The sequence below is a fragment of the Anabrus simplex genome, chromosome 2, assembly GCF_040414725.1.
Source record: "Anabrus simplex isolate iqAnaSimp1 chromosome 2, ASM4041472v1, whole genome shotgun sequence".
Lineage (NCBI taxonomy): Eukaryota > Metazoa > Arthropoda > Insecta > Orthoptera > Tettigoniidae > Anabrus > Anabrus simplex.
In genome coordinates, this window is record NC_090266.1 from 440,075,600 (window position 1) to 440,092,954 (window position 17,355).

Below are 17,355 nucleotides of genomic sequence, written 5' to 3' on the forward strand. Positions count from 1 at the left end.
TTAACGGTTTCGCCGGGATTCAAGAGTTCATAATACACAATACCGCTCTGGTCCTACCAGACACAAAGCATTGTCCTCTTGCCGAAGCGATTTGGTCTTCTTGTTGAAGGACAGGATTTGCCAGGTGACAGCCACGATTTTCTCCACTTCGAGTTTTCAAAATAAAATTATTTTTCGTCACCCGTCACAATTCAGTACAGAAATGCTTTTCTTTCGTGGCGTTAAGCAGCATTTCACAAGTGATTTTGCGATTTTCCATTTTCCGTTCATTCAAATCGTGTGGGACCCATTTACCGAGTTTATTGATCTTCCTCACTGCTCGTAAATGTCTGCTGATTGTTTCTTGTGACACATTTAATGCTTGAGTCAATTAATTGCTGTTGAGTTTGTGTCCAGAGCGCGCACTGTATTTTACATTGAAATCACCAAGTTTAAATTGTTGAAACCATATCTCGCATGTTCTAATCGATGGGGCGTGTTCACCAGATGTTTCTACCAGCAAACGATGACTTTCCATAGTCTTTTCCCTTTTATTAAATAAGAAAGACAATGCCTGCCGCAATTGTTCTTTTCCAGGCACAAACGTCGACATGATCACTGAACGATGCAACACAGACGCTAGTGCTTGGTAGACTCAACTTTCGTGTGTTTCTAGGTTAATGTCAGACGAACAAACTGACGTATGTGTCAAATTCATACGCTGCAATACTGTTTGCTGGTGCCATCTCGTAGTTAAACCGGAAAAGACTTATGCATACACCTGGTGTTCTCCTCAGAGCACACGTAAATTTAAAGAGAATGCTAGAACCTTTATTCTGTGACAGTTTGAATTGGTCATATGTTAATTGGAATAAGTGACAAATTCAACACATCTGATGTATTGCTTAGTATCAGTAAAAACTATGATATGTGTAAGGGATTAGCGGTTTCGTTACTGCGTTCCTACCAACTTGGCTAGAGCTCAATTTTCCCTGCTGCATCAGAATTTCCTCCGAAATTACGAGTTGCTGATATATCATGCATATACCTACTTACCCTAACTGGGCGAGTTAATCAAGACAACCAAAGCAAAATGAAGAGAAATAATAGAAACTTCTTACCTTCGTAATTTTGACTACAGTGAATCATTACGGTTTTTGATTTATAGTAAATAAAATTTATTTATTTATTTATTTATTTATTTATTAATTTATTTACTTATTTATTTATTTATTTATTTATTTATTTATTTATTTATTTATTTATTTATTTATTTATGTACTTAATGGATAAAACTATTTCATGAGCATTTCATAATGGAAGTAACACTCTGAATGTAAGGTATATTCATTTTCAAATTTCTCGAAAGGGATTTTTCAATTTATAGTCGTCCTAGCTTTAAACACTCCTCCTTAATTCTCATTGAAAATTTTGTAAAACACATGCCTCCATTATTTTATTACTGGAGATAAATGTAAGGTTTCATGGACTGCCTAAATGTTCAGGTGTGTAATTAAAGGGCCGCACTGAAATACACGATTGAAAGGGTAACATTACAATGCACTTTCATTGGCAAAGGGAAAGGCATGGCGCGGATCTTTCAATGATCTGGTCTCAAATAATGCAGGTATAGGTAGAACGAGTGTGACAGTCAATCCTTTGCTCTGCTACTTCTTCAACCAGAACAACGAAGTATGTCTGCGATCGTCAATTAAAAGTAACGAAAGTGTCTCATACAGATAAGACAACACATGAGGACGAAACAACCTATTTCAATTAAAAAACAACCAAAATATCACTAAAAATTAGCTGACCTATGAGGAATATTTTTACATTATAGCAAGGAAACGTTGACAGAATCATGAACACTATGTGATGCATACTCGAATAAACGGCTCGGTAAACATCAAGGTGTTATCAAGAAGGAAGTGATAAGCCTATTTAAGCAGTAGAATGAATAAAATTAAGTCCTGACCTATGAGGAACATCTTGATATTACAGAAAGGAAACGTTGACAGTATCACAAACAGTAAGTGATATAAAATCGACTAAATGGTTCGGTATGTAGCAAATAGAAAAATAAACATTTGGTCATTTATTTCATTTCATCTGATTTCAGTACCTCTTTTCACATAATTATATGATATATTTCGAAGAGGAATACTTAAATATTAATACATAGTAGATACCTTGGACCAGACGTATTATATTAATTTTTTCTTTCCTCGAAAACAGTCAAAATATCAAATAAGGAACTTAAATATAAATTCTAATCACATTGCATCCCACATTGGATAACCAAATGGTGTATACAGGTTTTAACATAACGTACTGAATTGACAAATATTATGTTCCATAAATTGAACTATTCTTGGTAAGTAAACCATTTGAAGGTAAATATGTTTCACAACTTTGTTTATTTTGTTTTATGCTTCCTGAATGAAGTTTTTCTGTATCGCTGTGACGTACTTTGAATTTATAGAGGCAGTTGACATTGATGTTAGGCCCATTTGGAAAACAAAAACCATAATCATCATCATCATTGTATTTATATGAGGAAACTTTTGAAAATAGAACTAATTTTATAGATAACATGATAAGGACATATTTACTTTTAATTAAACATTTCAGTCACACGGTAAATTAATGTTGTAGACGATAAGGTTATGAATACAAATCATTGTGGATAATACAGTATATATCTACTTTAGTTCAACAGACTGACACATCTTGCAACGCCTATGATGTACATGAGTGCAGTAGCTATCATGACGTACATAGGATTGAATTCCTTACGGGAAACAGTTCAATTATACCAGCAAAGGTGGCGCTATTTACTGGACCCAATTAACCTGGTATCATGGCTACTAAACGTCTCATCTACTATTATGGTGGTTCCAATCTTCTCTGGGAAATTCGATGACCTGCAATTATCGAGTGCGTCTGTGACGGTTTTCCTCAGCTGGTTCAACTTACTTCTCTATCTTCAGAGGCAAGTATAATGAATTTAGAACAAGTTCCATGATGCTCTTCGTTATATTTTAGGATGACGGTAATGCAAAATTCGGGTGAAAACGAATTACTCAGTGCTGAAATATGTGTTGGAGGCTAAACTTCATCTATTGTTATATCATATTTCTTAGCCATGTTCATTAGTCAAACAACAAATAACACAGGTTTCCTAAAGAGAAATCTTGTGAAATTGAAAATTGAACAGATCCTTGTTATTGGTGTGAATATGACGGTGACGCCCAATATTCCTTTAATGCAGGAGCTTGTGCATCTTTATGCATTTGTGTGCGAGATATTGTAACAAGGGCCTCTTACTTTAATTACATTCTTACATTGCTTCTCCGGCAGTGAGTTAAGTACGCTATGTCTTAAATGTACGTTTTAGATGCAGTTCTCAGTGAAATTGGGTAGAGTTATTTCTAATATTGTCAGTATCTTTACAGAGTATTTTTATTTCACGTTAATGAAACTGCTCTTACAGTAGTCAAAATATCTAACAGTGTGAAACTCAGTATTCTGATAACTTTTAAACTGTGACTAATGCCCATCTCTTGTATTTGTTCCTAAAATGGCTTTCTCTTTTCAGGTTTGATCAAGTTGGAATCTATGTTGTGATGTTTTTGGAAATACTCCAAACTCTCATCAAAGTTTTGGTAGTTTTCTCTATCCTGATAATTGCGTTTGGTCTCGCATTTTATATTCTTTTGTCTCAGGTAAGATATACGTTTAGAAAAGACCAATGTATATTACACTTATTCAGAAGCTTTTCTTGAATACGAATAACTTTAGAACGAAGTCCTTCAAAGCGTACTCTAATTATGGCTCAAACTCAATATTAATAGAACTGGAAAAGAGTCATTTGAACCACGTTTGTTGATACTGACTTATTTGTAGAACAAAATATTTCTAACATTGAATGTGTTTACGATGGTTTAAGAACGAGTTTGCTTAGGTCCATTATGTGCAGTAAACTATTCATTTTTTGCAAGACATTGAATTATAAATGTCTGCGAAGTTACATATCAAATCATAAAATACTCTCCATTAAATGTAACATTGAAACAGCGCTTGATTAGAGGGAGGAGGAAGCATATCTGCTAATACAAAAATATATTTTTCCTAATTTGAAACAAAGATCAAATCAAGTTTAAAACAGGCGTGCTGATGCTAGTTGCCAAAGTTTTCAACAAATGCTTGGGATCAGAGTATACAGCCCGTAAAAGCCATGCGTATACTTGTTCTGTCATGTAACTAAGTCGTTGCAGACCTGCAGGTCAGTGAATATGTCCCTCTTCTACCAGAGCTTCGACACTTGCATCACTGTGACCGTATTCTATCAAACACAAGGTATAAAATCTCGGGAAGAAAATCCGCAGTCTCGTAATTGTATAGTTATCGTGTGATCAAAGTCGTACATCTGTCGGTATTATCACAAAATTTACGGTTTAAATAAATCCTAGCTTTAGTATTCTTCAAGGAAACTACTTATGTCAGCTGAGCACGAGTAAACACGTTCCCTACGCAACAGTGACATAATGGAGGAATAACTGGACGTTCGTGAAGCGCCACAAATAATGCAGCCATCCTCCTGCAATCAACCGCAACAGCACATATCGGGTTTTTCATACATTTTAATTTCGAATGGTTCAACAACGTGCTCCCCTGTTGCACTGCAATGTTGCACCAATTATTATTGATATTTGGAGGTTCATCACCACGATAGTCATAGTGATCTTTAGCACTTTCATTGATAACGCACCTTAAGTGAATTCACCACCAAGGTTATCAGAAAAGTACTGAACATGGAAGAAAATAATATGGACATTGGTAAACGAAGTAGCAAAGGTAATGATAGAGTAGAAAGGGACGAACGGAAAACATAATTAATTAATTAATGTTATTTGCTTTACGTCCCACTAACTACTTTTACGGTTTTCGGAGACGCCGAGGTACCGGAATTTAGTCCCTCAGGAGTTCTTTTACGTGCCAGTAAATCTACCGACACGCGGCTGTCGTATTTGAGTACCTTCAAATACCACCGGACTGAGCCAGCATCGAACCTGCCAAGTTGGGGTCAGAAGGCCAGCGTCTCAACCGTCTGAGCCACTCAGCCCTGCGAACGGAAAACGACAATGATCGTAACAATTCGAGCGTATTCCATCAAACTATATAGAATATTAAAAACTACCAAAATAAGCTTTTCAATTACGACAGTGTAGCATATTCCAATACTGATATTTCAAAAGCCAAATAAATGCTGAAATAATACTGTCCAGGATATCCTAACATAGGAATGATAAATCTCCATACAATAAATATGTGGAGAATATCTTGTAATAAAAAATAAATAATAAAAACGTAATCATGTCAATGGTTTAACGTCCCACTAACCACATTTACGGTTTTCAGAAATGCCGGTATGTCGGAATGTTATGTGCATGAGTAATTGCCTGTAAATCTACCGACACGAGACTGATGCATTTGAGCAACTTCAAATATCACCGGACTGAGCCGGGATCAAACCGCATCAACCAAACCCTGAAACGAATTATGTCTAAATATTTCTGATACGAATTTAAATTTTTGAAATGTACTTCGGAGGAAAAATAGAAGTAATGGAAGACGAGGAATATCAGTTGGTCAGAATTATTTTTAATGAGGACTTATAAGAAACTTGTATTCTTCTATAACTAACTCACAATTAGAAAACTGTCCCAGTAAGTTAAAACATAATAATCATGCTGATGAAGATTGAAATTGGAAACAGTGGATCAAAGAAATCAACCCCTTTTAAGAGATAATTACTGACGAAGTCAGCACCAAAATTCAACCTAACATAATCTATTGCAGCGTATTGAATCTTATTGGGACAGCCTGGTGAAGGTGGTAAAGACATGCTCTGTTCACCGGAAGGAAGTGGGACCGATTCCCTGCTAGGAAGATGAAACAATTAGAAATGAGGCTTCCACATCCGGAGAGGCACATGATCGTAAGGTACACTCAGCGTACGTCATAAAGGAGTATCAAGTTAATTCAAATGGGGCAAAGGCGACCTGACATGGGGCTAAACCATTTGTTTGCACTTGGTGTTGCGGTTATGGAAAGTGGAAGCCTTTACATTCTACTCCTCCAATGGCTTGCATGGCCTGTACGGAGACGACTTTGACGTTGACAATACGTCATGTGCTTCATCATAGCTGTATACAAATAATTTCTATTAAGGTTCTATTGATTGTGTATAGAACTTTACAAGTTGACAGACAACGTCAAGCTATACCCTATATGCAACTATAAACATTTATTCTAATTTGTATACAAGTGAGAACCACACATTCTTATTTACAGTTAATGTATGGAGTATAGATGTTTTAATGACTTTTGAAACATCTTTTCCATTCGGATTTTTAATATCTTCTGGAAATTTGTTATAGAGTGATACAACCTTCACATATAGGCTATGGCCCATATTTTTAGTGCCTTGGAAACTCGTGTTGTATTCAATCCTAATTTTTGTGTTAGAATTGTGATCCTCACTGTTAATTACAGTCCATGTTTTGTTGTGATTATTAAACGGAATAGATTTATAGACATACTTTACATGGAAAAAAGTGTCATAATATTATGAGTTATGAAAGAATGTTTGAAGGTATTCCTATTCGGAACGCGGAAGATGATCCTTAGAACTTTCTTTTGTAGAATAAAAAGTCGTTCAAATTATTCATTTACCAAACAATCCCAGACAACTATCCCATAGCTCAATTGATAATATCTTACTCCATAGTACACTTTTAGTCCATAGTACACTTCTATTAATACATTTCTATCTACAAATTTTGATATCCTACGTAATAAAAATATTAGAGATGTTAACTTTTTATAGACGTAGTTAACACGATTATTCCAAGACATATGACTATCTATCTAGATCAATGCCTAAGAATTTAGTTAAACGTTTTTTTTGAAGGTATGAGCCATTTAGGTGAATCATTGAAATCCCTCTTAAATTAATGTTCACCACATTAGTTTTGTTAGGATTCACCATAAGGAAATTGGAAGTGAATCATCTGTTGATATGTTTTACGGTTGCATTTAGATTTTATAGCAGTGATTCCCTATTTATTCCCCAAGTAATAACGGATGTGTGACCTGCATACGATTCTTTGGCGAAGTTTACAAGTTCTGTAATTTCATTAACATACAGGACATAGAGAAAAATTCCCAAAATAGTACGCTCGGGTATACTGCTATTTGTGATTTCTGAGGGAGATCTATCTCTTTTACCTCATTATCTATTTCAAAATGTATTTCAACGCACTGGTTACGCTGTTGCAAGAAAGAATTTAACACATGTAAAGTGACACCACGGACACCATAGTGTTCTACTTTCTTTGCCAATAGATCGGGGATTACAATATCACAGGCTTCAGGTAATTTTAAGAGTACTGATCTAACAAAATTATTGTGATCGAGATTATCTAAACATTATGAGTAAAAGCTGCTAGGGCAGCAACAGTTGACAAACCGTCCCTGAATCTATGCTGAAAATTTGTACCAAGAGAATGCTTCCCAGAAAATGCAAGATGGCAATTTAAAATAAGTTTCTCAAGGACTTTACCTAAAGCAGAAGTTATCGTTATTGGACTTTATTTCTTTATATCATCAGCTGCTCCTTTCTTATGAACAGGTTTAATGATACTAGTCTTTAGACATTCTGGGAAAATTACATTCATTAGCGCTTGGTTTCAAAAGTACAATAATGGAATAATAAGCTCATTCTTTTACTGTTTCAATAACTTTGAAGGGATTCCGTCCCCGCCGAATGAAGGAGAGATTGCTAGGCTATCGATGGCTGATTCTAATTCGTGTGTGTAGTCTTAGCGAATAAGTAAACTGATTTACCTAATCTAAGTAGGTTATTATCCGTTTCCGTGGTGTGGGGTGGCGTGCCTGCCTCTTACCCGGAGGTTGCGGGATCGATTCCTGGCCAGGTCAGGGATTTTTACCTGGATCTGAGGGCTGGTTCGAGGTCCACTCAGCCTACGTGATCAGAATTGAGAAGCTATCTGACAGTGAGATAGCGTCCCCGGTCTAGAAACCAAGAATAACGGCCGAGAGGATTCGGCGTCCTGATCACACGACACCTCGTAATCAGCAGGCCTTCGGGCTAAGCAACGGTCGCTTAGTAGGCCAAGGCCCTTCAGGGATGTAGTGCCACGAAGAGAATTTCCTGTGTTAGTTTCATAACTGACATTACCAAATAATTTATTGAAAATAGTGCACACTTCTTGTGGGTGGGTAATTGTAGAATAAATAATTTTTGAAGAATATTGTTGCAAATTTCATCTCGCTTTCTTATTCATTTACAATTTTCCATGCAGATTTATTCATATTACAGGATTTTTTTGCTTCCTGGTAATATTCTCATCCTTTAATTTAGTAGGAGTCTCTCTATTGTGAGCTACGAGGAATGTGTACTCATTGCAATGGTATTCTGAATTGGTTGACTTGAAAATCGTATAATCTGCTTTCATCTTCTCTTGAATGTAGTTCAGATATGATGATACTAACCTACCTACATATGTTCTTTTTTCTCTACTTTATTTTTCACCTTTCAGGCTTCGTCATAATAGATTATGAAAATCTCATAAAATGCATCCCAGATATGTATTAAATATGAAGATTGGATTACACTGTTCTGTCAGAAGACTTCCTTTTAAGTAAATAATGTTGAGGACCCTTAAATACTGATATGTGTTTTTATTTATGCTGTTACCGAGCTCGATAGCTGCAGTCGTTTAAGTGCGGCCAGTATCCAGTATCGGGAGATAGTAGGTTCGAACCCCACTGTCGGCAGCCCCGAAGGTGGTTTTCCGTGGTTTCCCATTTTCACACCAGGTAAATGCTGGGGCTGTACCTTAATTAAGGCCACGACTTCTTCCTTCCCACTCCTAGCCCCTCCCTGTCCCATCGTCACCATAAGACCTATCTGAGTCGGTGCGACGTAAAGCAACTAGCAAAAAAAAAAAAAAAAAAAAAAAAAATGCTCTTACGTTGGACTGAACTTCTATATGACGATGACTGACCACTGTGTTCAGAAATATGGCAGTCTATAATCTCAGCCTCGTAAGAATTTGAATCTATGTTTGTTATAATGCGATTGATTCCTGTTTTTGAGGTTGGTGTAATTCTTGTTGGACACTGCAATATATCTCTAATGTTGTGTATTCTGATTAAGTCACACAGCTTTTGATAACAGAAAGTTTCAGTTAAACAATCGATCAAATTATCACACATGCACTCCCGTTCACGGATGTGACTAAAACTACTAGTATAAAACATAGCGGGCGAGTCAACACAATGATTACTTGACAGTAAGTTGGTATTTTGAACAAAACAATTAGATGAAACACATTCGGAACGATACCATACGGAACATGACTTTCACTGATTCCCGTTTCTTATTCGTTGATTTGGACTATTTAGCTGCAACTTCAAGCATACTGCAAGAACGGCATATCTTTTAGTAAACGTTAAGATTTTTCTCTCATATCATTCAATCTGTCTCAAATATCCCATTTCCGTAATTTACCATACAAAAAGAAAAACATGATATTTTTGTAATTCTCATATTTAACCTTACTTCAAGATTGAAATCATCATTATGACAAGTACATATTTCATGGTAATTGTTTTAACGTTCCATTAATACGCCGAATGTTTCCGGTGACCCAAGGATGGGAAAGGCTAGAATTGGGTAGGTAGCGTCCGTGGTCTGGTGTGAAAGTGGGAAACAATAGAAAACCACCTTTAGGGCTGCCGACGATCTGATTCGAACCCACCATCTCCCAAATGCAAGCTCACCGGAATGCAGCCCTAAACGCCCGGTCAGCTCGCTCGATATTGTGACAGGTATTCAGCATAAAAAGTTTTAAAATGTGTTGTTGTTGTTGTTATTATTGCATAATATCTATAATCACAAGATTGTTTGTAAGAAATTAGTTCAAGGGAAAATGTACTTATTTTAATGTTTGTGACATTTTCAGTGTAATTCTAATTTCTATTTTAGGGTGATCATCTGTCATTCAGCAACGTTCCCATGTCGTTGTTGAGGACATTTTCAATGATGCTTGGTGAAGTCGACTTTTTGGGAACCTACGTACACCCATATTACAATACGGATGAAGATGGCAAGAGTTTACCGTATCCATTTCCTGCATTCCTTATTTTGGGTTTATTCATGGTCCTCATGCCCATATTACTGATGAATCTTCTTATTGGTTTGGCGGTTGGTGATATAGAGTCAGTAAGAAGAAATGCACAGCTGAAGAGACTTGCTATGCAGGTAAAATTTCATTTCTTTCTCGGTTATGTTTACCGATCTTTGGCCTTCCGTTTTTCGTGGATTGTGTGTAATGAGTAGACTCATAATAATAATAATAATAATAATAATAATAATAATAATAATAATAATAATAATAATAAGAATAATTGTACATAAAAATGGAGACCAGTGTGCTGCGTGAAAAGGATCGACCTGTAATCATCTTCCTCGGTTCGCATCATAAGCTGCAGAAAGTCTTGGCCTGTGCATAACTGCGATCCAGAAATTGATTAGTTTCAGTCACACACTCCCGTCTTGGCTCTTAAAGAAGCGACTAGAAATATAAATGAGTTCGAACAGGTGATGAAAGACTTCGAAGTCCGCTTGGACTCTGCTGTAAGTGTAGCCAACACTCCGACTATGCTTCAAACGCCAGACGGCGATTTGCAGGTATTCAAGTACAGTAGAACCCTGTTTATCCGAAATAAAGTGGGCGGAGCCACTTCGGTTGAAACGTTTTCTTTCCGGATGATGCGTGGAAAATATTTTCGGAAGTTAAATATCGAAATAAACATGCATGCACTCTGTTAAGCAAGCTTCATACTGTATATTAACATTAAAATGTTTACATAATGTCACTCGTATAAAATCGTGGATTTTCTTCTGAATTTTCCAGGTGCAACGCTGTCGTGCAGCTATGTAGCGCCAACGTTTAATCAACAACACATCAGCTGGTGTAGACTCATCGCTTTGTTCAACAAAGCGCAAAGCAATCTGAAGTAATGAAACATTATTTTTTGTTATTTCTGAACTGAATACTGTATACAGTAAATTTATTACAGTAGTGTAATTAAAGCGTTTGGTAATGTATTTTAATAAAAATTCGAAATAAACCTTACCTCCAATGCATTAAATACATCATCTGCTGTAACTCGATTCTCAAAACTGCTATTATTAAACTCAGAGTCATCTGAATAATCTTCATGAATAATAATAATAATAATAATAATAATAATTCCTGCTTGTTCAAGAAAGTATGTATCATGAAACGAACTAGAGGCTCAGAAACTGTTTTGTTTTATGCTACACGTGCATTCTGGTATAAGTTATAATATAAAGATAGGGTTTACCTACTAGCTCTCAGCACATATAGCAAGAGAATTACTAATATCGACGGCTAAGAACGAGAGGGTAAAAACAAAATTTAAAAGAAAAATTTTGCCAGAGCATTTCGGTTAAGCCGGGTTTCGGTTAAGCGAAGTTTGGTTAAGCGGGGTTCTACTAGCAAGTAATTACAGAAATTAGTAGCCTCAAGAAGCAACTGGGCACGATTAAGTAGAAACTGCAGAAACAGTACGAGGAATTAGATGAGGCCGAGCAGCACAGATACCGTAATTCTTGACTGCTACATGGTGTCTCGGTAGAACCATTCGAAGACGGTTATAAAAAGTCTCTTGACATAATCGAAGGTCAGTTTTTCGTTGAGCTGTCAATGAGTGATTTTGATCGCTGTCAACGACTGGGGTGCTGAAGCCGGACGTCTGCAAATGCAGGAAATCGCCCAATTATAATTGTTGCGGTAACGCGATCCAGGCCATGTGGGGCGCGCCAGGCGTGCGCTGAAGTGTAGCGAGCTCTTTCTCACCTAATCCCTTGCAAGCAGGGGCGAATGCTGGTCATGAAAGTCAGGCTTGCTCTTCCATTCGTGAAAGTTAGTGGGGTGGAACATGCATAGTTCTGATTGAATAAAATTCATAAACCCAAAAATCGCTAAATCACATGAACATTTTAATCATGCATTCAAACTGGTTACGTCATACCTTCAAGAATGGCCAAAAGAATAACAATCAGACAAATTTTATAATTATTAACAAATTATTACAAGCCAGTGATTATATAATTTAAAGAAGTAAACGTCAAACTATGTACACTGAAAAACTGCAACTATTTATTAGATCTTCCTACTTGAAAACAAACTCTACTCTGCGGCTTCTCTTTACAAAACCATCAATAACTTCATCATAGAAAGAGGACTGTAATCTATTTTTTGCAAGCAATCCTTTTTCAATCGACAACATAGCTGAGATACAGAGAACGAACGTACATATTCACTGTTTTTCTCCCTGTGCTGTGTCTTTAAATCTAGCAGCGCCGGACAGGACCTACCATTCTTAATAATGTCTGTTTTCTCTTGGATAGTCCTCCGAGAAAATAGATTTGATAACAAGCTGTCAATAATGCACGGTTCGGAACCCATTGCAGCACGTCAAATCATTCAGAATAGATGATCAGGAACTTACAGTACACTACTCACTGACACAAAACACTAGATCTGCAGCTCTCAGACCAGAGCTTCCAACTACACATTACAAACGTGACAGCTTGCAACCGGCCTTGAAGAGAAGAAACCTGCGCGCGCATACATTTCTCGCTGTGTCGACAGCTCCGCTGAAGCTCCCAAGGTACGAGCAAGCCTCGCTGGACTCGCCAAGATAAATGCAACATTCGATTTGTATAATGCAGATCTATTACAGACTAGCAAATGTACCCGTGCTTCGCTACGGCGTTCAACATTGTATTCGAATATCGAAGTAAACAGTGTACATGCAGTAAATAAGATTGTTTTAAAATTGCATCTCTCTTAGCGTTATGCGAGAAAGAGCATGGGGATGTCCCCATACGTTGTTTCCAATGTAAAGTGTTTGTTACGGATTTGTGATATAACGGCAGGCTCACTTGCCTACTGCCATTCACAATCGAGTTGGGAAGTTTACATTATAATTGGAGGCCCCATTGCCTACTGCGCGGTCACAATCAAGTTGGGAGCGTTCGTTACAATGGCAGGCCCCATTTCCTACTCCCAAACAGATTACAGTCGAGGAGATTTTATTATAATGGCAGGCAAATTCCCTACCACCATTCAAAATTGAGTTGTGCCGTTATCATTATAATGTCAGGCCGATTTTCCTACTGCCAGCCAGCTTACTGCCAGTCACACCAAGTTGGTGAGTTTCCATCAAAATAGCAGGCCACTATGCCTAATGCTAGTCACATTTTAGATGAGGACATTTGTTTATAATGGCGGGCAACCTTGCCTTCTGCCAAACACAATCGGGTAGGGAAGTTTTACACAAAACTGCATGCTCACTTGCCTTCTGCAAGTCAAATCGAGATGCGAACTATTCATTACAATTGTAGACCTTCCTTACTAATGACAGTTACACAGGAATTGGAGAAGGGCCCTTTTATACAGCCAGTCAAAGTCGGTGTGGGAGGTACTGATTACATTACCAGACCCACCCTTTCTCGATCGCTACAAATCGACGTCAGTGAATATATATAGATCGACATACGAAAGTATATGCGTGGTTACAATATTGAAAACCTTCATTTACAGATTAACTGCTACTAAACGTACGTCATATCGACAAAGAATTATACTATAAGACACGCCGGATTTAGTGCCCTAAATGGCTGGTCCTATGATATGTCATCTATTCTAGGGTCAGACTGAGTTAGAAACGTGGAACAGGGTAACGTTTTTGTAAGATTATCTCACATTACATTACTTTTCGGATAATTATGTGACAGCTACATACATAGCATTTGGCTCACATATGGCTACTGGGTGGGCCAATTTTCGTGAAGAGTTTGAAGATTCTGTATTTCATGTAAGTAATCGAAAGTATGAATTATGCTTGTGAAAATTCCAAACTGACTTAACATCGATTAATAGAGAAAAATCAAGCGTAAAAGGGATACAGATATGGCAAAAAGTCATAAGACCAAGGTTGTAGATCATTCCAAATTGAACGGAGATTGTGCAATCTGTTATGTGATAGGAATTTCCGAAGGTCTGCACCATCATTAAAATTGCCTGCATATTTTGATATTCTTCGGGGATAAAAAGTGAAAAATGTAATAATCTAGGATGTTTTCCGTTCGTTACAGGCTAAAACGTATAATTTTGTCAAATTTCAATTATCTTCTTTTTTTCTTCTGGCATATTATGCCGCAATCTGGATTTTGGGCAAGGCGGTTAAAAATTAGGACTTTCAGGAAACTAAACAAAAAATTGTGCAGATGGCCATTATTACGCCTTTAATGGAAAGCTGTACGAAAATTTCGCCAAAATAGTCAGTGTAGTGGCACACAGTCGTTACGATTTGATTTATATAAATAAGGAATCTGCTCCATGTAAAACACCTTTGTGGCTATGTCCGCTGGACTTAACCTGCAAAACTGACCATTCATGGTATCTCCCTTATTAATCCTCCTGACGAAAAAATGCACATGAAAAAATGGTTTAGAGGTGGAATTCCATCACGTTTGGTCGATTTCCAGTCAGGTTGGTCTTGTTCTGTATATATTGTGGAAGAGTAAAATCACCATTTGTGTTCCCTATAAACCGCCAGTCCATTCCGGATCATGAAATGTTATTTACGTTTAATACCTACCTTTGGACAGGTGGATGCTAAATATAAATTTTGGTTCGAATGTCTTCAGTAGTTTTCCAGTTGTAAGGAATACGCTTTACACGCACCCGGTCGTGAGTTAAGTCCGATGGGACTTGTACAAAAAAAACGGTCCGTTAATGATATCTCCCTTATTAATCCTCGTATCGAAATGATGCACATGAGAAAAAAGGTTTAGAAATTAATTTCTACCAAGGCAGGTAGATTTAAATTAACGTTGGTTGTGTATATTTTGTGGAAGTGCAAAATCCAGTTTCTGTTTCGTATAAACCCCCAGTCAGTTCAGGGATTTAGAAACAATATTTGCCCTAAAACCTGTCAAGGACAGGCGTATTCTAAATATGAGTCTTGGTGGAAATACATCCAGTAGTTTGTAGCACTCGCGTACATACGGCGTAATTAAGGAAGAAAATAATACAGTTAAGAAAGTTGAAACTAATAGAAAATGTATTATAACTGAGGACAGCCGGATAACGACAAATATGTAAATGCCAAGTGAATGTATTGGAAAATCAAATGCCCCTCAATAAATTATGCTAGTGTGAGTTATGGATATAATAAAGCGGTGACGGAGGAGAAATTTAGGTCCAGTGATTCCTAGGTAAACAAATAATAATAAGATGACTAATGGTGTTATTACTTAATCTATTCGAGGGCGGTTATAACAACCAACGATATTCCGCCAATATCCCGCAGGTAGGCCGATTGACGCCTATCTTGTCTTCTACCCAAGGAACAACCACGAATTTAAAAGCATGATGAGAAAAATGGCAATACGTTACTTCCCTGCTGGCATGCAGTCAGAAACTTTGCCATGGTAACCTGTAGGTTCGTTGTCGGTCTGTCTGTCACTCAATGCAGAGCATGATACCAGCGGACAATTGTAAATTTCTCCGTCATGTGAAGAGTAAGGTAAATTATGAACATAACGAAAGTTGTTTATAATGAAGAGACGTTTCCCGTACGGTGAACGAAGTTTACAGAAAATCAATAGTATAAGAGACAATGGAGGAAAACCATTCTGGTTTTCCTATAAACCCCCGTCTTTTCAAAGATTTTAAAATGATAAGCATATCAAAACCTTCCCCGGGATGAGTATACTCTAAATATGAAGTTTGGTTGAGATCTATCTAGCCGTTTCGACGTGATGGTGGAAAAACCATTCTGGTTTTCCTATAAACCCCCCGTATATTCTAAGATTTTAAAATGATATACATATCGAAACCTTCCCCGGGATGAGTATACTCTAAATATGCAGTTTGGTTGAGATCTATCCAGCCGTTTCGACGTGATGGTGGAAAAACCATTCTGATTTTCCTATAAACCCCCCGTCTATTCAAAGATTTTAAAATGATATGCATGTCGAACCTTCCCCGGGATGAGTATACTCTAAATATGAAGTTTGGTTGAGATCTATCTAGCCGTTTCGACGTGATGGTGGAAAAACCACTCTGGTTTTCCTATAAACCCCCCGTATATTCAAAGATTTTAAAATGGTATGCATATCAAAACCTTCCCCGGGATGAGTATACTCTAAATATTAAGTTTGGTCGAGATCTATCCAGCCGTTTCGACGTGATGGTGGAAAAACCATTCTGGTTTTCCTATAAACCCCCCGTCTATTCAAAGATTTTAAAATGATATGCATATCGAAACCTTCCCCGGGATGGGTATGCTCTAAATATGAAGTTTGGTTGACGTGATGTTGGAACAGACAAACAAACAAACAAACAGACAGACAAACAGACAAACAGACAAACAAACAGACACGAAACGTAAAAACCACCGATTCGGTCTTGAGTTGACCTAAAACGGATAAATATCTGAAAAATTGGCAAAACAAAAGAAATTACAGACAGCGGACCCCCTACAATTTTATTTATATAGATACGGTATATATTGCTTTTTTTTTTAACTCGCCTGCTTTAGAAAAATATTGCGCTTGCGCAGCAAGCGTAGCATGCTCGGAGAAATCGCCCCTGCTTGCAAGTGTGTGGAAAACTGTACCAAATCAGGCCCTGGAATTCTACTGGACCACGAAACTGTCTTGGACTGTGGACGGGATGTTTCGAAGAGACCACGCAAAGACTCAAATATGCATGATCGCAATATGCATATGACCATTTGATTCATATAATAATTGACCGTGTAATTTCAAAATTAACCCCAGAAAATATTGAAGAATATGTAGATCCTAGCTACTGACATTTCTACTGACGGCCACCTGTATTTATATTACTCGATTCGAGGACCGAAGTTTACATAATACGCTGCCTTAGCTATGTAAGAGAACGCGTGGACCGTCAGTTTCTATTGTGTGTGTTATCATTAGTTTACGCGCGCGCGTGTGTGTGTGTGTGCGTGCGTATATGAATGTCAATGGATGTCTTTAGTGTTATAATCAGGTAAATTCATCTTATGATTAGATTTCCTCCATTGCTGGAAGACGAGTCTATCCCTCGCGTCAACAGCCTCTTTCCTCACCCCCCATCTTAATCCAAACCTTATCCTTCCCACTCCCTGCGCCAGCGGTATTCATAATGGGACAGCTGATGGACCACCCAACAG

General features: G+C 37.4%; 1 protein-coding gene across 1 annotated transcript in view; it reads left to right on the forward strand.

Moving 5' to 3' along the window:
* Positions 1 to 17,355, forward strand: part of TrpA1 (Transient receptor potential cation channel A1) — a 139,959-nt gene that overhangs the window by 90,698 nt on the left and 31,906 nt on the right. The window contains exons 17-19 of the mRNA XM_068225998.1: positions 2,699 to 2,971; positions 3,578 to 3,704; positions 10,058 to 10,333. Of these exons, the coding sequence (XP_068082099.1) occupies positions 2,699 to 2,971; positions 3,578 to 3,704; positions 10,058 to 10,333 (676 nt within the window). The remainder of the gene's footprint in view (positions 1 to 2,698; positions 2,972 to 3,577; positions 3,705 to 10,057; positions 10,334 to 17,355) is intronic.